General features: G+C 43.0%; 1 protein-coding gene across 4 annotated transcripts in view; it reads left to right on the top strand.

The window, feature by feature from the left end:
* The window catches only part of LOC147032188 (tubulinyl-Tyr carboxypeptidase 2-like), a 42,045-nt gene extending 20,871 nt beyond the window's left edge, over positions 1–21,174 (top strand). Inside the window, exons 3-8 of one of the 4 annotated variants that reach the window (XM_085869559.1) lie at positions 3,461–3,517; positions 3,613–3,687; positions 3,916–4,201; positions 9,812–9,904; positions 10,016–10,143; positions 19,041–21,174. In XM_085869559.1, the coding sequence (XP_085725685.1) occupies positions 3,461–3,517; positions 3,613–3,687; positions 3,916–4,201; positions 9,812–9,904; positions 10,016–10,143; positions 19,041–19,110 (709 nt within the window). In that variant the 3' untranslated portion in view covers positions 19,111–21,174. Of the gene's footprint in view, positions 1–3,460; positions 3,518–3,612; positions 3,688–3,915; positions 4,202–4,527; positions 5,295–9,811; positions 9,905–10,015; positions 10,144–13,011; positions 13,151–19,040 lie in introns of those variants that run through there. The other 3 variants (XM_085869561.1, XM_085869560.1, XM_085869562.1) reach the window with 3 other exon arrangements.
* Positions 21,175–22,477: the final 1,303 nt, after the last annotated feature.

Genomic DNA, 22,477 nt, shown 5'->3' with positions numbered 1-22,477 from the left:
GCTCCTCTTCCAGAGACTGATCACTGTTGCACAGACAGCAGAAGAACTGGAGTCGGCCTTCAAATATGAACTGTGCAGCTATCCACCAGCCCTCTGATTCCTCTGTTCAGCTCCGAGAAGCACACAAGTCAGTCTTTGCTGATGCCATCTGGGATCTTCTTGGATCCGATGTCCCAGCCGATATCCCCAATGATGGGCAACAGTATGTTTTGGATGGCGGGGCACTTGTTCAACGCATTCCCTGGTCTCGTGGATCTACATCCAGAGACATATGCCACCAGTACACTGATTATGTAACGAAGAAGTACGGAGATGCCATAGTCGTGTTTGATGGTTATGAGAGTACCAACACGAAGGACATGACACACCAGAGACGGTCTAAAGGGAATGCTGGCACTACTGTGACATTTACAGCTGGCATGTGTCTCACAATGAAGAAGGAACAGTTTCTTGCCATAGGCAGAATGAACAGCAATTCATTTTTATGTTTAGTGAAGAGCTTCAGAAGAAGAACTGTGAGACACACCATGCATCAGGGGATGCTGATCTCCTGATTGTACTGAAGGCCATGCAGTCTGCTACTCTCACCAACACTGTGTTAGTTGGTGATGACATGGACCTCCTCGTCCTCCTATAATACCATGCAAGCTTAGAATCCCATGACCTCTTCTTTTGTCCCGAGCCAAAGAAGAACACGAAGAAGCCTCGCATCTGGAGCATGAAGGCTGCAAAGAAAATGATTGGTACAGACATATGCAAGCACATACTGTTTCTACTTGCAGTTGTTGGGTGCGACACGACATCTCGTCTTCATGAGATTGGAAAGGGAGCTTCGCTCAAAAAGTTCAAAGCAAACAACACATTCCGTGAGCAGGCCAGGGTTTTTTGATACATATCCAGCCAGCTTCCGTATGTGATGTGGCAGATGCAGGAGAAAAAATATTGGTGATAATCTACAACGGAAAGTCAACTGACACCCTGGACACCCTCCGGTATCAGCGGTACTGGGACAAGGTGGCTTGGAGCTCCTCTCACGTGCAACCACAGACGTTACCACCAACATCAGAAGCAGCAAAGTATCACAGCCTGCGCATGTATCTGCAAGTCAAAGAATGGAAGGGATGTGCAGATGAACTTATTCCGACAGACTGGGGCTGGCAGAAGTGTGATGAGGGTTTTGTGCCACTTAAGACATCAATAGCTCCAGCTCCTGAAAAGATGTTGTGTCAGGTGCAACTGCCAGGCTGAATGTAGCACCATGAGATGCACATGCAAGAAGCACAACATTGACTGCACTCCAGCTTGTGGAAACTGCAGGGGCTCTGGCTGCACAAACACTCCATGTGACAATGATGAGGATGATGACAACATTGTCGAGTTCAAACTTTAATACGCTTGATTTTTCTCAACATGTATAGTAAGTTTATAATGGATGTAGTTTCTGAGTTTAATGCGAATTTTCATTTTCATTGCGAAACCTTCGTCAGGCAGATGTGATTGCCCCGAGTGGAATTGTAAATTTTGTCATGTTTCAATGATTTACATAATTATATTGTATTGCCATAGACTTGATTTCATCTTGTGTCTTCAACATTTCTTATTTTTTTTGGTCCAGGAGCCAAAATCAGTATCAGGTAAATATTTCTTTTTCGGGACAAAAAATTGACATTTTTGGACAAAAAAGCTATAATTTTTTTTATTTTACCGTCAACACATTTCACTTTTTTTATAATTATTCTTGTATATCAATATACTGACCATAATAACTAGAAACAATTATAATGCAGAAAAACATATATTTACATACTAAAATATCAATCTTTACAATTTTCTCATTTTCCCCGAAGCCGGGTGGCGGCCATATTGGATTTCCATGATTTCAGGACTTCCCCCCGGAGGATCCCTTACGAGTTTTTTCTGTCACTGAGGACATATCCAGGAATCAAAATTTGTTGAGTTTGCTTTTGTTGCAATTTGTGGGAGGTCATCCAACATTTTGACTGTATATATTGAGGGTGAGCGTTAGGTGCAGTTTAGTTGCACTTTGAGGCAGCATATAAGTATAACCACTGTCTACATATTGGTTGCCCTGTTTCAACCCATAACAAACCTGGGCTGTCAAATTCTGTTTATGATTTCACCATTTTCAAAAAAATCCACAATTAAACCATCAAGTCCCAAAACACGATTGCCAGAAGTTTTCTGGTTGATGGCTGAACCTCCTATTTATTTTTCATTTTTTATATATATATATATATATATATATATATATATATATATATATATATGTATGTATGTATGTATATATATAATTATTATTTTAGTGAGGATCAATCATGTCTCCATTGCATGCGGTGAAGACATCCATAGTCCCCCCCCCAATCTTTTGTGGAGTGGACGCATGCATAGTCCCGAATATCTTGTATGGAGGGGGTACATGCTTTGTTCCTGGCTGTGTTATTTGCTCTTGTCTGAAATAGTTGACCCAGGTCTCATCACAATCTTCAAGAAGTCATCTCCACTCTGCTGGTGTTCCTGGAACTCTGTTGCATTGGCTAAACGAGTTGCTTTTTTTGATGGAATCTGTGATCATTTGGTACCCGCCGAGCATTAACTTTATTAACCCCATGCTTTTTGATTAAAAACGGCAGGACATTGTAATCTGCTCTGATTGTCTGTCTGTCTCACTCTATCTCCTCCAAATGGTTGTGCAGAAATTCACCGAACTTATTAGTTATAATCACCACATGGCAAGTAGGTGCGAGAGCAGTATCATTTTTTTGTTGTTCTGCATTTGTGAGACGGACTGGGTAACATCAGAATGTACACATGACAAGTTCGTCTTGGATTTGCTTTTATCAGGCATTCTGTTAAAATGTAGGTTGGTGTCTTTGCAAGAGTTTGTTTGTTCAAAATTATGGAATTTTTGAGCATTCTCATTACCCCCGCACCCTTCTCTTTCCCCACCCCCATCATGAATCCCTCCAACTCTTGCTGTATGTAAGAACCTGACATTGAGCAACTTTGTAGTGTGTGTGCCATCCCTTCGATGAACATTAAAACTGGGTGTCCTGTCTACCAGCATTTGTTGGCCATTAAAGATCCCACAATGTCCTTCACAAAGAGTAGGCGAGCTACTGCCAGCACCATCAACAAATTCCAAATTATTGCCCGAACGTACAGAGGGCATTGCATCAGTGGCACAGCCATGCCCCGCTCAGCCAATGGTGCTGCATGTGAAAGAAGAAGAAATACAAACGGCTCTTACATCTCTCAGAACGCTGTATTAGGAAGGGATGTAAAGTTGGCTGTCATAACTTATGATAGTACTTATTTTGTGACTTGAAGGATTCTGAAGTGGAGGAAGAGGATGCAGATGAGAAGACTTTGCTGTGTTCTTTGTGCTTGCAGTGAAGAAATTTTTTTTTCAAGCAATTTCCTTTATCTGAAATATCCACAGATATAACCATACCGGAACTCAGTTCTATGAAATCAAGAAATGTCGTCCATTTTCCGGGTAAGCAATTTTTGGGGTGGATTTGAAGGAAGCATATCTTGTGATTGTCTTTTTGTTTGACAAACTGTGCATTAAGTCGGCAGTTATCCCTGCAGGCTCATGGACTTGGCCAAGGAAATGATCCGGGAATCTCTTCCCATAAAGTGCTTGGAGGCCGTTGTTCTGGCAATGTATCCTTGTCGCTTCGTATCATTTTTTTTTTTGTCAGCTTTCCTTTTTGGTCAAAGTACATTGTGAATGCTTCAAATGTATTTGAATGAAACGTTACTGTGCCACTGCAATTTGCTTGTGAATCACTGATTACTTAATTTTTGTGTTATTGTGGTTCTTGATCATAGTTTGAATTCCAACAAAGAATGTCAAGCATTGATTGTCCCAAACCTTAGTGACCTTTCCAGCTACCTTACGAATGGCTTACAGGGTGTTGAGCGCTTCCCACTGGCATTCCGCACACGCTTTGGAGGCACGATATTCGGGCATGTGGTATTGGGCATGTGGTCCAGTGGAAAGTATGGTGCACTAGGTATGAGTCGTCGACCTGACCTCATGCACCGGTCCCTGACCTTCAATAACCTGGCAGACTTGGTGGCCGACTTTGGGAAAGCATATGCAACCTACTGGCATGAAGTCGTGAATTTGAAGCTTGGCCTTTTTCTTCCCCACAATCCTTACAGCTTTGAGCAGGTGAGATGAACAAGTCAAATGCTTTTTGTTAATCATTTTTACTTTCGACCCTACATTTTTGTTGGGGTGAGGGGAGATGCAAGTTTAGTGGAAGTGGTGTGCTTGATGTTTTAAATATGGTATGATGATTAATAAGGAAGCTTGCTTCAGATTTCCTTTACTCATTGTGGGGGGGAGAAACTTCTTGCATGTGATGTAGAAAAATAAGAGTGTGTGTGTGTGTGTGTGTGTGTGTGTGTGTGTGTGTGTGTGTGTGTGTGTGTGTGTGTGTGTGTGTGTGTGTGTGTGTGTGTCTCAGATAAAACGTATGATTTATTTATTTTCAGGAGGTGCAAGGATACACAAACTTGATGGACAGACAAAAAAGTAGTCATCTGTTGACTTCTTTTTTTTTTTTTTCACAAACTCTTGGCAGCAGGGCCGAATGTGGTTTGTGCAGTGACGTCTCGTGGCACATTACTTGTATGACAAGCAGGGTTGAGTACTGAGGTTTAGAAATGTCGATTTAGTACCTCTGCTACTGAGGGTGGAAGGAGGTCGTTTTCACCCCTGTTTCTCTGTGTGCAGGATATATCAAAAAGTTGTGGACGGATTTGGACGAAACTTGGTGGACACATTGGGTGTGTGACAAAGAAGGGTTTATTAAATTTTGGTGAAAATCCGAATCCAGATCCGATATTTATTTTTTTCATGATTTATCACCATTGAGAGATAGGGCTGAACCGATGTATAGCATGATATATCAAAAACCTTGTGGATGGATTGGGATGAAACCTGGACAGGTTGGGTGTGTGACGAGGACAAATTGATTCGATTTTGATGAAGATCCAAATGCAGGTCCGGATACGATAATTATTAAATTTTCAGTGATTCTTCACCATTGAGAGGGCCACAAACGATATATAGCATGATATTTCAAATATGTCTTGGGCCCGATATGTTCTTGTGGCGGAGGTATGTGCTCTACCGCCTGCCCTTCTAGTTTTAGCAGAGTTATGACATCTATCTCTTTTTTGATTTTCAGCTAAGAATGTACTCTCATGCTGTTTCATGTAAAAAAAACAGAAAACCCCACAATGTTTTGCTGAGTTATTGTGAAGTTTCATTTTTCTACATTTAAAAAAAAATTACTTTTGAGTCGTTGAATGTTTAAAATTTTCTTTTTGACAATATTAAAATCAGAGAAAGAAAATGGAAACACCTGCCCCCACTTACATTCCCTCATTTTTATTTTATTTTCTGGCTTGTATGTTGTAAATGAAAAAAATTACAAGAATTGGATTTCCCATTTCAGAGTTGTCAGAAAAATCAAACACCAACCTCGTTACCTGTGAAGCTATCATTGCCTGAACATCTTTTTTTTTTCTTTCTGGTGGGACTTTACTATTACCAAAATGTTTTTGTTTGATTTGTTTTGTATTTTATTTTAATTGCCGAGATGGCTTTGCGTGAGCTATATTTTATGATTATTTTGTTTTTTGAGAATGCAGTCGTGTTATGTAAACGGGCTTCCAGTTTCGCCACGAGGGGAAGCGATTCAGTTCCTCCCGAACACCGGTCCTGAGGCTTCGGACACACGTAACTTCGTGCTCCGGCTGGTTGCTAAGCAACCATTAACGCTGATTGGTACTGCCAATCTTTGCAGGGTTTCACAATTTTCCGTTGTACCTTACCTGTGACAGCCGCACCAAAGGGGTGAGGGGTGGGTCTGCTCTTTTTGCGTTCTTGTGTGGAACTTACCCTATCAGGTGCAGCCGAGTGGAGCTGCCAAGTACGCACCAGCTAACAAGAGCCAATCGGTGGGTAAAACCTCCTGGCTAATTGGGTGCGGATTACGCTGCACCAATGCAGAAAAAGGCACAAACTGGGTACACTTGTATAAGCAATTTATTTATAAAGAGAGGGTGAGGAAAGGCATGTGGAACAATAAGGGTTTTATTACAAAGCGATTATGTACAGCAGGGGAAAGCAAGGATGGGTCTGGTGTGGCAAAATAAATTCAAGTATTTACAAGACAAAGACGTAGGGCAGAGTTATTCTGCTACTGAGCTTCCACAATCTTGTATTCTATAAACATGACTGGTGCCATCAGACACATACCTGAAGAAATGAGAAAGCGAAGAAAGAGAGAGAAAGTACGAGGTGTATGCGACCTCTCTTACCTTGCATGGTTGATGGACCAATGCAACCCAGTTGCTGAAGAGTGTGAAAGGGGTGTGGGGATGAAAACTGAGGGTGTCTAAGGTGCGTGATTGGAGGAGGTGCGATGTGTTGTGTGGTGATTGCCAGATGAGGTGCAAATAGGAAGGTGTAAAGATGTGGGTCAAGGTCTTTTCAAATCGAGGAAAGAATGTGTGAGAGGAATGGAGTTAACATGAGCGAAAAGAAATCTGTTCGTGTAATGTCTAATAACTTTAACTACAAGCTGTATGACGTCTGGCTTCGGTCACGGGCTCTGTTCCGCTTCACCGCACCGTCACCCCAGGAACAAAGGGCAGGCCAGATGATTAGAGAAGAGTGGGTGGGCCAGATGAGAAAAGAGCAGGCAAGAGGGTGGGCCAAAGAGCAGAGTTTTCATTTATAATTCTAATTCCCAAAGGGGGGGGGGGGCAGCGCTTGAGAGTGGAACAGGCATATCGATGGGTGTTTCCCCACACTCTCATTGGTGTACAGACCATCGCCCTGGCGTTTGTTCCACCCAGGAGAGGAACCCTTACCAAAGCCTCATTTGCACCCTGCTTTGCCATGTGACGGAGCTCCTAGAATAACATGGGGCTAAGCACTCAATCGCACATCCCGACCTTGAGTGCACCTCCCCATCTCCGCTGGTCCTAAAAGGGGATGGTGGTCTTTAACGCTAGTGTGGTTTCACGATGGCAGTGGTGGTGTGGCATTGCAGTTGCAGTGTGGTGCGTGCGTACTTGAGGTGATTGTGGTTGTTTTATAGGCGAGCTTTGGTTGTGGTTGAGTGATGTGGGGATTTTTATGAAGGAGTTGTAGTGGTTGGAGAAATGTTGTGGCATTGTAGTTCAAGTCTGGAGAAGGTTGAAACAAAGTGTCCGTTGGGGAATGACACGCGGTTTGAAGGAGAAATGGTGTGCTTATGCAAATGATGGCCACCCCTGTTGCTGTGCGTGATGAAAGGAGGGACTTGTGTGGGAAGTTAAGTAAAATAGATAACAGAATAAAGACCTGCCATAAAGCCCTTGCAATGCATTTTGTCCCATCAGCCCACAAAGACGTAAGGAAAGGGCCAAAAATGCAAACTAATGAAATAACCAACTTGCAGAGTCCTACTTCTGGCTGCTCCCAAGACAAGCCCATACTGGAGTTTGGGCACGAGGTTGTCTCGCAACATAAACATTCTCTGTTGAGGCTTTATGGGGGCCCGCCTTAGGTTCCTCAGCCCTTCCTCAAGGACAAAGCCATCGGATGGCGCCGCCCCGTGGGGTTGGAACTGAATTCCCAGATACTTCAACCGGCTCATCGCGTCTTGCACGCTCAGATTCCGCTGCCCGAGGCGAAACACTTCATAAGTGTCCACCATGTATCGCTTCGCCTTCGCGTCGATGGTAATCGCTAGTCGCAGACTTTTCCACGTTCAGCGACAGACCCACAGCGGACAGACAGGTTTGCACCACATCCAAAGACCTTTGGAGCCCAGACGAGGTGTGCGCACACAAGACGAGGTCGTCGGCAAATGCCAGAGCTGGCACTGACGTTTCTCTGAGTCTCGTTCGCACTCCCTCTGGGATGTTTCTCAACACCCCATCCAACACTGAGTTGAACAAAATGGGGGAGAGGGGGTCACCCTGTTTTACTCCTCGAGTCATCGAAAATGGCAGATCACGACAGCAGTCCAAGTACGTCACGCAACCATCATGCGATGTAGTGGAGGAAGGGTGGCGGAGCACCCATCCTCACAGCCGCATTCAGTACCGTACTGTGGTTAACGGAGTCAAGGCCTTGAAAACGGCGAGTCGCAAAGGTTGAAGATTCTGGGTAGCATCCCGGAGGATGGCGTCGAGAAACATGACATTCTCGGCGCACCCATCACCCTTCCTAAACGCTCGCTGCACCGGATGCAACTCAAAGGCTGATGAGCACCGTTTGGTGATTATCTTATGGTGCAGATGCACTAGGAAGCTGCTGATCGTGATTGGGCGGAACTCGGAAGCACTCTTCGGGTCATCAGCCTTTGGGATAAGCACCGTTCTGTGCCTTTTGAGACACAGTGGTAAATACCCCGCAAGCAGCCACAGATTGAACATCTTACTCAGACAGCCGTTCGGTATGGAGCCGACCAGCCGAAAGCTGATACCGTCCACACCGGGTGTGCCGTTTCTCAACAGGGCCTTTTCTCTTTACACATCCTGAGATGTGATCGGTCGCACCAGCTGCCAAGCTACCTTGGTGTTTTCCAGATGTTCAGCACCCACTTCCGATTCCCTCTCGAAGACATCCTGCATATTATTTCCCTGGGCTCGCTCTGTCAGTTTCGTTTGGACGAGAGCTTTGTCAGCGGCCTGCCTCCGCTTCCCCTTGATGGCCTCCAACGACTGTCCGGGCACGAACTACCCTCACGCTTGGTTGACGAATCTTTCTCTGTTGAGTACTAGTTGCCCCTCACGGACGGCCATTGCGTACACCTCCTCATCGTCCCATCGCGCCTTCACCCGCAGAGGGAGGTTGGACGCATGGAACACCAAGGCATGCGTCCTTCGTTTTTGTGCACCCCGAGACCAGTCATCTCCCTAAAGGTTCGACCACAGTCCACGCACATGCACCCACACTCATGCCCTTGAGCCGCCTGTGGCTCTGGCGCTACACTCTCTGGGACGACCACAGCGGCGGCGGCGGCGTCGTCTCGTCTGTCTATGCTTTCAGTTAGCACTGCAGAGAGTGTTGGCCGCGGGAAAGGGGAGTTCATCCCAGACCCTCGGCAAGCCCGATCTCTTCTTGGATCAGCACTTCCAGGTGACTGCTCCGACTTTCGCGACGTGGATGCGGAGATTTTAGGCACGTTGGGACCAGAGGCCCGAGGCATTTTGATTCAATTATCAGCACTAGATGTCTTGTGCTAAACAAGTAACAATATCCACCAAAGCTCGGGACTCGGTTGTGTGTTGTGTGTTGTGTGTTGAGTTGTGGAGAGGAGCGCGATTAATTTTGGCAAAAGATAATGAAATTAAATCTATGTGTTGGGGAGTCGTTCTACGTGTCGTAGTTTTATTAAGCCAAGCAAAGTTAAGAATATGGGCTGGAAAAGGGAAAAGGTGTTCAGGATGAGATATTGAGTTGGGAATACAGTGGAGCAGGTTAAAAATTGTAACGCTTTTTGCTTATGTAATATATTGATGACCCTTTGTCTTGAGTTGGGTTGCAGAATATGGACAGAAATGAAGGTAATCCATGCAGATTATTTGCAAATTCCATTTATCAGCTGACTAGTTTTTATTTCATGTGATGTCTGAAATTAAACGCTTGCGTTTTAATATCCATAACACCAGAAAATTCTTGTTTTTTATGTACTTGTCATGAGTTTTTGGTTTGGAAGCATGAGTGTAACTCAGGCTTGTTCTACCTTTGTTTCACCTTGCATATTTGGAGCAGCTGGATTGGAATTACCTTGTGCTAAATGTAACAAAACTACCTCCTGCCGATCTGCGTAAGGAGCTGGAAAAGCATGCACGAGATATGAAGGTGCAGGGAGGGAAGGGTTAATAATATGTCGTGCTTTCGATTCACTTTTGAAGATTGGACACCCGTTCTAAAATGAATAAAACCACTTTGTGCATTTGTTGTTGGCTTCAGCTTTTGAAGGGTGTCGCAGTCCAGGGTTCTCCAAACAAAGAGTGCAAGAAGGGTACTTCTTCCCCCAACCATTCTCCCAAGCGTACCTCGACACAATCACAACGGAAAATCAGCTACGGTGACAAGCTGTAAGTGCTTTGATTTTATTACCAAATATGAGTGTAGCGTTTTAAAGGTTTATAAAACTGAAATACGTTCTAAGATCGAGTTCAGCATTGACCCAATATGAGCAAACAAACGCAAATACAAGGATTTTCGCAATCTGCTCGCTGTGATTTATCCATTCTTTCAAGAAAAATGATTATGCCAAAAAGTTAGATGCAAATAAAATATCTGGGGTGAAATCAGGGGTGCAGTTGCCCCCCAAAAGAGATATATTTGCTTTCTTCTCCGAAACTATACACAATTTCGATTAAACTTCACCACGACCTTCATCACTCGTGACGTACCAAAGTTATTTTCATAACATTAGAAAAATCTTGGTTTCAGGGGGTGTACGGGGAGGTTGCCCCCAAAATATATGCATTTGCTTTTTTTTTTTCTCCAAAACTGCACACACAATTTAGATAAAACTTCTCCAGAACCTTCATCATCTGTGATGTACCAAAGTTTGTTCACAGCATTTAAAAAAAAATTGGTCTCAAATTCTACGTGCGGATTGCCCCCAAAAGAGGTTTTTGCTTTCTTCTCTGAAACCACACCACATTATTTCGATGAAACTTGACCAAAACCTTAATCACCTGTGATGAACCAAAGTTTGTTCACGGCATTAAAAAAAAAAAATCCATCTATTTACTTTCTTCTCCGTTACATATTTTGGGGGTCATCTATGCCTACCAGTGGTTCCCTGGTTATCTTCTCCAGCCACTACCAGGTAAGTGCCCAGGGATATTGCCCCTATGTTTCATAATACTGACTGATTCATTCCAAATTACTCAAATAGGTAAAGAGCTAAACAATACCACGAGTTGTGGATTTCATGGAATCCATCCATCAGTGATTAAAACTCTGATTTCCTTTATTTATTGACCTCCTGTCTTTATCTTCAATCTTTTTTTTTCTTCTTGTATCTGTCCCTTATCTTAATGTTGCAAAAGTTATCCCCATTTTCAAATCTCGTGAAAAACAGGAAATTCATAATTACTGATGTTTCTATTCTTTGTTTTTTTTAAAATTTTTAGAAAGACTTGTTTATAACCATCTTTCGAAGTTCATCTCTAAATTCAACCTTTATTACCAACAGCTCGGCTTTAGATCTAAATATCCAACTGACATGGCTCTTGTGCAACGAGATGATAAACTCACCCATGCGGTTTGTCACAAAATCTCTACCGCGAGCGTTTTTATTGATCTGTCGAAAGCCTTTGACACACTGACTATAGATGGCATTCTTTTATCTCAGGTTGAATATTTTGGTATCAGGGGTATTGCTTTGCAATGGTTTGCTTCTTAGCTCAATAACCATAAACAATGTAAGACTTTTCATAATGTGATTTCCAGCCAGGCAGCCATTCAACACTGTGTTCCACAGGGCTCTATCCCTCATTCTCCATGACAAATTGATTAGATTTTGGTGACAATCTGGATCTGGATTCGAGAATTATTTAATATTTTAAGTGATTTTTTCACCATTGGAAGATAGGGCTCAAAAACAATATATAGCATGATATTTCAAAAATGTATTGGGCCCGATATTTTCTCGTGGCAGAGGTACGCGCTCTACCGAGTGCCCTTCTAGTTTTCTCAGTTTTCTCTGCAACCACTTATCTGAGTAACACGAATTTTTCACCATACTTGTGACTACTCATGGAGAATGTTTGTTTTAATAATAATGAGGATGTCATAGGTCATGTGGTGTGGCAGCCATTTTTGGAAAAAGCAAAAACTTTGGACCTCGATCTCCGAAACGGAAAAAAATTGAAACTTGGCACTTGTGAAGTACTCCCCACGGGAAACAAGTGGGTTTTTTTTTTAAATAGTTTTTGATGTCACAGGTGGCTTTATTATGATGTCATAATTGTACCCCTCAAGCACTTTATCTGATCAGGATGAAATTTTTTGAGGATCATCTGGGACTAAATTGTATTTGGCGGGGGGGGGGGGGGGAGGAGGATTGATGTCATCGGTCACATGATTCGACAGCCATATATATATATATATATATATATATATATATATATATATATATATATATATACATATAAATTTTTTTCAACATAAAAACCTTCAAAAATCCTTGCCCATACGGCTGAACATATTGAGGCAAAACTTTACAGGTGTCATCGCCTCTTCATGAGGAACAAAAAGTTCTCCGCCTCTGACCTCATAGGTCACATAGTTTGGCAGCTCAGATTTTTTTTTTCTTTTCAAAAATATGCCTTTAAAAATCTTCCCCAGATTGGCTTGACAGATCGAGGGGAAACTTCAACCAAATGTTCCCCAAGCCTTGGGGATACCAGGGTGTTCACAAATAATTAATGGGTCACATGGTCTGGCAGCTGTATTGGATTGAACAAAAATCTTTGAAAAATTCCTTCTCTTCAACTGCTTCATCAATCAGTGTGAAACTTCACAACTATAATGTATTAGTCATGGGGAAAATTGTTATGGTTGTGGGATAGATGGAGGAATTTCATTGTAAAGGATTGTGTAGTGTGGTGTGGTCCGTGGATGAGTAGCAGACATCTCTATAAATTAAGTCGGGAAAACTGTGAGCTTAGGTTAACCTGTTACCAGCAGGCCACGCCCCCCGCCCCCCAAGGTTGATGATTGGTCGGTGTGACGTAAGAAAGGAAGAGCGACAAAAAGGTGTGAGAGAGACAAGAGGGAGGATAGTGTGGAGATGGCAGTCAGAACAGATAGGACCTCTGTCTTCTTGACATGGTCAAGAAGGCAGCGCGATTCTCATTGTCGTGCTGGTGTGAATTCGTTCACTTGCTGAAGTATGATGCTAGCCGTTGACTGTTCAGCTGAGTCGTGAAGTTTCTACGTTTCAGAAGAGAAGAGAAGAAGAGCGCATCTCTTGGTCTTGTCTCAGAGAAGCCAGAGAGGTCTGATCTGTTCTGACCACCATCTCCAGTCTATCATTGCCGCTCTTGCCCTTCTTGCCGCTCTTGCCGCTCTTGCTCCTCCTCTCCTCTCCTCTCCTTGCCGGGGGGGGGGGGGGTGGTGGTGGTGGTGGTGGCCTGCCGGTGGGAAGGTGTGGTTTTTGCCTGCTCGGAAACGTTCGGCTTTTGTGGTGGTGGTGTAAAAATGTGGTTCTTTTATTGTCGGTCTTGTAAATGCAAAAACGTAGGAAAAAGTCACGGTTCAATCACGTACTGGGAGAAATAGCCTTGAACCCTCCCTGGTTAACACAGCACTACCCCCCTCCCCCCCATGTGGTGACACATAACTTCAGTGCACAGTGTTCCCTACTTTATTTGCATCAAGATGTCTCCTACTCATCCATGGACAATGCCCCACTCAACAATCCAACCTTTACTATGAAATTCCTCCATCTACCCCACAAACACAATGTTGTGAATCTGGAAGCCATGAGCACACACAACATACAGGTCCTATCGCTCAGTTATATCGATAAGTAAATGTGGATAGATAGTTTCCCGTCCCTTGTCTAATGGGTGATTAATTGTAAATGTGCTGCGTATTTATTTTGATAGTTCGGGTTTTTATTTTATTTTTACATCAACAACATCAATGCCGACAACACCGCATCAACCTCACCTTCACTTCACTTCCTTCACCTCGCTCTGGCTGACATCATGGTGGGCGGAGTTCAAGGAGGAGCCGTGTGGCGTCCGTCGACCAATCAACGTGCAATGAGTGAGGTGACCGTCGCCCGGCCAATCAGACTTCTCCGACTGTGTGAGGGGCGGTCCACATGATGTCACCACGCCCCTGGGCCAATCAAGGAGTTTGCTGCCCGTTTTCGCCAGTGGGAGAGATGACGAGCGATTTGCGCACTGAAACCAGCCAGTGAGAGAGGGAGGGTCTCGAGGAGGCGCCCCCCCCTTTGAAGAGGGGGCTATAATTATGGGCGTGGTCTGCGCGTGCGGAGAGTTTGTTTTGGCAAGAAGTAAGCATCTGCGTGCAAAAGGTTCTTGAGTGCGAAAGCATCTGCACACGGAGTGGTCGGTGCAACGGAGGGTCTTCTCCTGCCATCCTTCACCCTGCCGACTTCCGTTTGCCTGGAGCCCAGTCGTGAGGGCGTCTGGATCGTGCTGGGGGTCCAGTTCTGCCCCGAGGACCTGGTCCTTGAAGACCACACGAGGTGGAAAGGTCAAAGACTCATCTCCAGCTCAACTGTCCTCCGGGCTGGAGGTCCGAATAAAGACCACGTTGGTCTGGTACGTGCGTGCGCGCGTGCGTGGCGCCAGTCTGCTGAAGGCGCTGTCACACCTTGACCATTTAGCCAGCGTATGCCGACTTATGAAAAATTTGTCTTAAATGCTGGCACATGTCGAATACGTTATGGTTAAGTTTTGTATACGTTAAGAGCACGCTGAAAAACACTGCCATACGTCGTAGTACGCTGGCTTTCATCGTTGTACTTTGCGGTTGTCCTCAAATTTTAGCATGCTTGAAATTTTTTGACGTATGTCAGTGTATGGCTCATGTTCCGCTATGCTGGCCATAAAGGCCCGGTCACACCTTGACGTTTTAGCCAACGTATGCAGATTTTTGATTTTTTTTTCTAAAACGCTGGCACACGTTGAATACGTTATGGGTAAGTTTTGATAACATTGAGAGCACGCTGGCATACGTCGTAGTACGTTGCCATACGTCGTTGCACGTTGGCTTTAAACGTTGTACTTTTCGGTTGTCCTCAAATTTTTTCATGCTTGAAATTTCACGACGTATGCCGGCGTATGACTCACACGTTCCGCTACGCTGGCCACAAGTTGTAGGCACGGTCTGCGATCGTTGACAGACGTCAACACATGCTACTTGTAAGTTAATCATAAGTTGAGACACGCCGAGGTAATGTTTAGAGTACCCGAAACTTATTTCCTACCTATGATTAACGTGTTGTTGGCACGTTACGCGATCGTTGCCACACGTCGACAGACGTTACTTTTAAGTTACTCATAGGCTGAAAGACTTCGGTATAATGGATCGTCCTTGCGTCAGCGTCCACGGCCACGGCCAGGACACTTATTTGCAGCATTCTTCAAACTTTTCTTCGGCATGACGAGGATGTTCACACTTCGATGTCTAGCTTGGCTATGATTCCAATTGTCCATCGGCAGCGTCTATTTAAAATAGTCGAGTTTGAGCGTTTTAACACGTTCAGAAGAAACGTTTCAAATTTCCAAACCCCAGCGTCAAAAAAAACAAAAAAAAAAAACAAAGGCGAGTGACAGCAATTTAAATCGTTCATTGTAAACAATGAAAATGGCTGAGTGGTACCGTTTAAAAGTCGTTGAGTGTAAAAAAAAAATAAATCCAATTGTTGAGCGCAAGCGTCTACTTTCAATAGTGGAGATGCAGCCATTTAAATCGTTGAGTGGCAGCCTATGAACCTACCCGTGGACACGCGGACGCAAGGACGATCCATCATAACCCACACCCTCCCCCTCACACCCACCTACTACTGCCAACATGAACAAACTAATACTAATACTAATACTGATACTGTTACTGCTGACATGGACATCGACTCAAAAAGGACTCGAAAACACTGTTGGGTTTCCCTTTTATGAACACCATTTTTATATACCAATTCCCAAAACCGCTGGGAACACGTCTTTATATGGCAGTTGTAACCTAGAAACACGTTCATTTTTTTTTTTTGTCGACCGGAAGACGTCATTGGAATACGTCTACATACGTCGATGTGTGTTGGGGCTACGTAAAGAATTGGTTCAAAGCACGTCAAACATAAGTTAGAAATAAGTTTCGCGTAAAAAAGACATTACCGCGACGTGTTTCGACTGATGAGTAGCTTATAAGTATCCTTTGTGGACGTGTGTAAGCGTCCCCATATCGTGTGTAAAACTTATCCTCATCGCATGCGGAACGTGTGTCATACGCCGAGTACGTCGTAAAATTTTGAACATGTTCAAAATTTCTTGACGTTCTCTACTTACTACGACGTATGATAGCGTATTTAGCGTTCTACTCGCGCATACCAAACTTACCCATACCGTATTCGACGTGCCCCAACGTTTTAGACACACTTTTTGTTACTTCCGATATTTCGTCACGTGCCATTACGTCACATCCAATTGCCTCTTCAGTTTGCTCATGTCTTATTCTTAGTTCCTCCTCTGTGAATATTTTCTGTTTGAGGATATTGTCACGTCGACGTCGAAACTTAAAAGCAAATGTCCGAATATATTTTAAAATTCGTGATCGACTAAAAAAAATACTAATAATAACAAAAAAACAACAACAACAACAACAACTTCAGATATTTTGTCACATGCTTTCACGGAGCCAAGGAGAAAAAAAGAAAATGTGCCTTCACGGAGAAAATAAGTTTCGGGTATGTTAAACATTACCTCGACGTGTTTCGACTTATGAGTAACTTACAAGGAACTTGTGTCAACGATGGCATATCGTGCCTACAACTTATTCCCAGCGTAGCGGAACGTGTGAGCCGTACGTCGTAAAATTTTCAGCATGCTTGAAATTTCACGACGTACGAGACGTACCACTAAATATGACGGCGTACTTCATCGTTTTTCAGCGTGCTCTTAACGTATACGCAACTTACCCATAACGTATTCGACGTGTGCCAGCTTGGTTCGGCAAATTTTTCATAGGTCGGCATACGCTGTGAAATCATCAAGGTGTGACTGCGTAGTTGACACTCAATTTTCAGGCGGTCATGATTTAAATCGGCGTGCGGCAGGTTTTTAACAGGCTACGCCACGAGTTCGTCGGCGATACGTGCAGCGTGCTATGCCGAAGTTAGACACAGTTGGGCATAGGTTGTGAACGCCGACAACAGGCTAAGCATTCGTTTGTATAAGTTATCTATAAGACAACGAAACGTTCTGTGCCCGCTACTAATATGTTATGCATATGACCTACACGTTATGAATACGACCAAAACTTAAAAAAAACATCAAAATTTCAGCGTACGCCAACGTTTTACATACATTTTTATACGTTGCCATTGCTGGCTAAATCGTCGAGGTGTGACAGTGCCTTAAGTAGTGAATTGTTAAGTGCTTTTTGCTTGTACATACGTGTATTTATTTTAATCGGTTAACTCTGCTCTTTTGTGCTCCTGAGGTCCCATTATAAATAAACCCAGATTGTTAAATGTTTCAGCTCGTTCGTGTCCCTTCCTCCATTGGCTTAGCGTGCTGTGTGTTGGAAAATTAGCCAGGCTGTTGCCGCTGTAACAGAACAATTGGGCCGATGGATCTCGGCGATCGACCGCTCGCGTCGCACACGGTTCGAGTACGCTAAGTGGCTCGTTCCGTACGCGTGCCGTCGAGGGTGAATTTCCCCGGTAGTTTGGACCACGTGGGTATTTAGGTAAATTGAAATTGGCAATCGACCCTACTCCATGTGGTCGACCTATTGGCGAACTTCGGTCCGATAATGGACCCGTCGGCTCTGGGGTTATCCGGGGTGATGACCTATAAATTCCGGGTGATCGGTAGAGCCGACTCTGCTGCTCCATCTAGCAGTCGTGCTCGCAGCCGATACCTGGCCTCTGCAACAATAACACTGTTTTAAATTCCCACCTGATCAGACGCATGGTCTGGCAGGCAGAATTATTGAATATTTTGAATCTGGGTTCAAGGATTTAAATCAAAATTGGCACAACTATGTATAATGATGTAATAATCTAGGTGGAGGCATGTCCGGTGACGTCGCAACCTCGAAGAGTGCCATTCCAGTTTTTCTCATCTTTGGACATTATGAAAATTAATCCTCTATTCATTAGTTATTTTTATTATTTAATTCTATGTTGTTTCATAATTATTTTGAATGTCATCTGTATAGTATGCGTCAAGGCATTCCCACTTCAAGCTATGCTTTTCGGGATTCGGCCTCCTTCAACCATTGAACTGTATTTTGTACATGATGTTTCTTTTGTTGAAGGAAATAAATGTATTGATTGATTGTTTGATTGACCAAGTGATGAAGATGCTGAACTGCCATCCCAAGATTGTGGCCTCAAATCCAACTGAAGGCAGTTCTATGAAAAGCATGGCAATTCTAAGCTTCTAGAAGTAAAGATCGCCTCAGGAGATTTACCGTAATTTTATTAGAATGTTTGCCAAAATCCAGCTGGCTCACTTATCTCAAGAAGGAGGGGGGGTTAACCTGTGGCTGTGACTCTGTTCTCCATGCGATGTTGGAATTTAATAAATGATCAACTCTTAAGGGCCCACTGGGCAATTTGGGATGGCCATTATAAACTACAGTTCCACCAACATCCCCGTCATATAGATTAATACCTCCATCACCAAAGGTAATGTTTTCACGTTTGTTTGTATGTTTGTATGTTTGTTTGTCTGTGAGCAGGGTATCTAAAAATGTTGTGGACGGATTCAGACGAAACTTGGTGGATCCATTGGGTCAGTGATGAGAACAAGCCAATTAGAGTTTGCTGTGCGACAAAGACAAATGGTCTGGATGCAGATCAAATGTCAACTCCCCATGGGGTATGTAGGGTGATAATGATGACATCATCAGTAAAGCGGCATTCCAGCCATATTTGGTTGAATTTAAATTATTTGAAAAATATGAAACTTCATATATCTGATCAACATCCCGACGTGAGTGAATTATTAAATTTATGACGTCATAACCCATGCCAAGAAACCATGTGACATAATAGGGTGCATGGATGCGATTGGAATATGGGCATTAATAACAGTGGGCCATAGTAGTTGCGTGTTCAGTTCAGAATGAACGTGTGAGGCGAGACCATGCGCTCTGAGTGCTGCTCTCGTTTATTTATTGGTTACAAGTTTTATTATTATTATTATTATTATTTACAACCTTTTATTATTTATTTGCATCTTGTGATTTGAATTCGCATTTTGTTTTTCAGATCTCCGCAGGGAGAACGGAATAAGGAGACCACAAGCCAACCCCCTGATCCTTACAAGATTCGTGTGTGAGGTTGATTACATATCTGTATCCACTAAGATTTCTATGAGCCTTCTTTTTGGCTGTCGGCTGGGGGTGGGCATGCAGGCCATTTGAGCTGTGTCCTGCATTTCCTTGTTTTTAGCCAAGGGCGTTGCATTAAAACCTTGTACCTTTTAACTTCACTAATCATTTTCATGATTTTAATGAAAAATTGTACGCGTGTAACTGCAGTTTTTACAAATGCATTTGCTTTATTTTGTAACGGTATTCCCTTTTTGAAGTACCGTTCCAATTGTACAAGTAACGGATCCGTGAGATGTGTCATTTTGTGTCTGTTCTGTTGAGCTGTGCAGTGATGATTACAGCTACCTTGATTTAAAGTGGATGTGTCAATTGGTAACCTGTGATGAGGTGCATGATGTGTGTTCCTGATGTCAGCTTGCATACAAGAAGCGGCAAAGATGTATTTAACACTGTTGCTGATCTCCATAATAGCAGACTTTTGAAGTGTCTGCTTATTTGTTGTTGTTGTTTTTTTTTGTTGTTTATTTGAGTTATTGAGATTTTACTACAACAAAATGGGGAGGGGGGGCAGTTCATTGAATAATTAAGGTTTTCGATTATAATGAGGTTCATTTTGGCCTGTTTATTACCAGAAATACCGGTATGCCTTCAGCGTCATCTGTTTTATACATGCGTTGTGGAGAGAGGGCTTCTTATTCTCGTCTTATCTGCCTTTCTGCCTCTTCTGCCTCAACCTCTTCTCTCCTGCCAGTCACAGGCATGGAGTTGGCGGTTCGCAAAGCATGTAAAATTGGCCTGTTTCAAGAACCGGCTGACCAGGCTTGACCTATTGTTTGGAGCCGATTACGGCAGGAATTTATAATTTGTTCAGGCTGCCGGTGATAACTCATCTACTCTTCGTACAAGACACCCATGGGACCTGCAGTGTCCACCAGAAATCGATACGAGTAGATGAAGTCCCCCAGCTTGACGTCTGTCCGACTGATGACATGTTTTTTTTTTTATGCAAAGGACCAAATTTGACAGTTTGCCGTCCAGCTGAGAATCTAACCCAGACCAGATGGCTCGAAAGTAAGTGCACTTCATTTGCACCATCCCTGGTGGTCAGCGTTGAATTGAGAACGTGAAATTGAACAGGAGGAAGGATGATAGGTGAGAGAAGAGGAGCATTGGAGAGTAGTGAGGTCAGAAGGAAAATGTTTGGGAGGACTGAGGAGTAAGGGAGGGTCTTTTACAAGCATACAAAAGGTGTGGGGGTGGCGGTTGGGGGGGGGGAGGGTAAAAATTCCACCATATTTGCCTACGTTATAAATTGATGGTCCCAGTTTTGCTTCTGACTGCGCACTTCCTTATTCTCTCCATCCCATTTACTAGGGCAAGAAAGAGATCCTGGAGTGTCTTTGTTGAACCACCAAGCTGTTTTGAGCATAAACCATCAAGTGCAAAGTTTATGCTCAAATCTATGATTTTTGCAGAACAGTAACACTTTTTTAATTATTATTATTATTATTATTATTATTATTATTATTATTTTTTTTTTTTTTGGGACTATTTTAAGCATGCTTTTACATTCCTCACTGTGCTGTTTTAGCGATTCGGTGGTGTTTATGGAGAATTTGTTAAATTGATGGGTTGAAGGAGGATAATTATGCTATTATACTTATCTTATGATAATTTGTGTAATTCTCACTAATGGTGTAGTTAAAAAACAGACAAACAAACAAACAAAAAACACTTGATGTTCATAATACTCGGTGGATGCTGTTTTATCATCATCTTTTTCTGATGATGCATAAAGCAGTTCAGAAAACAGAAAAATCTGGTGGTTAATCATGAAAGGTCATTGAAACGTGATCGCGTTTTGTGATGAGAGGGGTCATTTCAAGGGCTTGCCAATTCTGGGCCTTTGGCAAACCAAGTTGAGACACGATGTGAATTCTTCTGTGGTCCAGGGGACACTTGGCTCTGTTTCCGCCTCGATTGACATGGTCCTTACCAGTCTTTTCAAGTTTACAGTTCTTTAGCAGTATTATTTTTCATCCTTTTTGAATAAAGTATTTATTGCAATATTCACTTTTTGCTGGCAATCATGTGGTCCACCATTGGAAGTGGAGTCGGTGAAAGCGATTATGTATTAAATTGCATGAAAACTTTTGATTCTTTAAAAAATTCGGGTGATAAGCAAGTTTGTAATGTGGAAGTGAAATGGCAATTGAAAAACCCGTGAGGTCATTTTGTACTTCAGTGGTTTAATTTAATTGTTGGGGAGAGGTTGTCCAGGCAAGGCTCATGGAGGCGCTTGTATAAATGTAATGTCCATTTCTGCTAACTTTCCAATCTGGCTTAATTGGTACCTGAAAGAATCACTTTGCACCTTCATCGGCGAAAGGTCCTGGATTTCTTAATTACCTCCACCACCGAAGGTGAAGGAGGTTATGTTTCCACCCCCTTTCTGTTTGTCTTTGTGTACAGGATATCTCAAAAAGTTGTGCACTGATCCAGATTAAATTTTGTGGACAGGTTGGGTGTGTGACAAGGATGAACTGATTAGATTTTGGTGAAGATTCGGATCTGGATCAAAACTACTATACTAGAATTTTAAAAGTGATTCTTCACCATTGAGAGATAGAGATACAAACGATATATGGCATGATATTTAAAAAATGTATTGGGCCTGATATGTTCTCATGGATCAGGCATTACGTGGCAGAGGTATGTGCTCCACCAAGTGCCCTTCTTGTTCTCCAAGTTTCTCTCTTCCTCTTTTTCCTTTACTTAATGGAATGCATGGTAAAAGAATACTCCATTTAAGCTATTAGGAAAGCAAGTAATGAAAAACTGCCTGGCTTCAAACATTCCACCATCTATCTGGTTAAATTATAATTTGTTATAAATCATTAAATGGGAATAACACCAACAGAATAGCATTCAAAATGAAAATATTTCATAATACAAGGGTGTGTTGAAAAGTAATGTCTCCTATTCTTTTCTCCAAAACAGGTAAAGATATATTTGAATGAAACAAACGGAGACAGATACTAACCTCAATCTTTATTCTACCATGGTGCATATTTATATCTCAACATAATCACCACTGCTGTCCATACATTTTGAAATAGTTTTGTGTTGCCGTCACAATAGAGCTATGTACCTTGCTGACTTCATCAGCACTTCACCACAGCTTTGACATCATCGGAAGAACAATGTTCTCCATGAAGATGTTTCCTTAAGTTTGGGGAAGAGATGAAAATCTGATTCAGCCAAGTCTGGCCTGGTGATCCTTTGTGGTGGTACTCCATTGTCCATCTCTTCCCCACAGGATCATAATAGTGCCTCCCAACTCTTATCTCCAGTCATCCCAACCCTCATCTC

Source organism: Eptatretus burgeri, chromosome 2 (genome assembly GCF_056783735.1).
Source record: "Eptatretus burgeri isolate ZD-2024b chromosome 2, Ebu_testis_v1, whole genome shotgun sequence".
NCBI classification, from domain to species: Eukaryota; Metazoa; Chordata; class Myxini; order Myxiniformes; family Myxinidae; genus Eptatretus; species Eptatretus burgeri.
The sequence above is the reverse complement of the archived record's forward strand: the minus strand, read 5'-3'. Positions and strand labels throughout refer to the sequence as shown.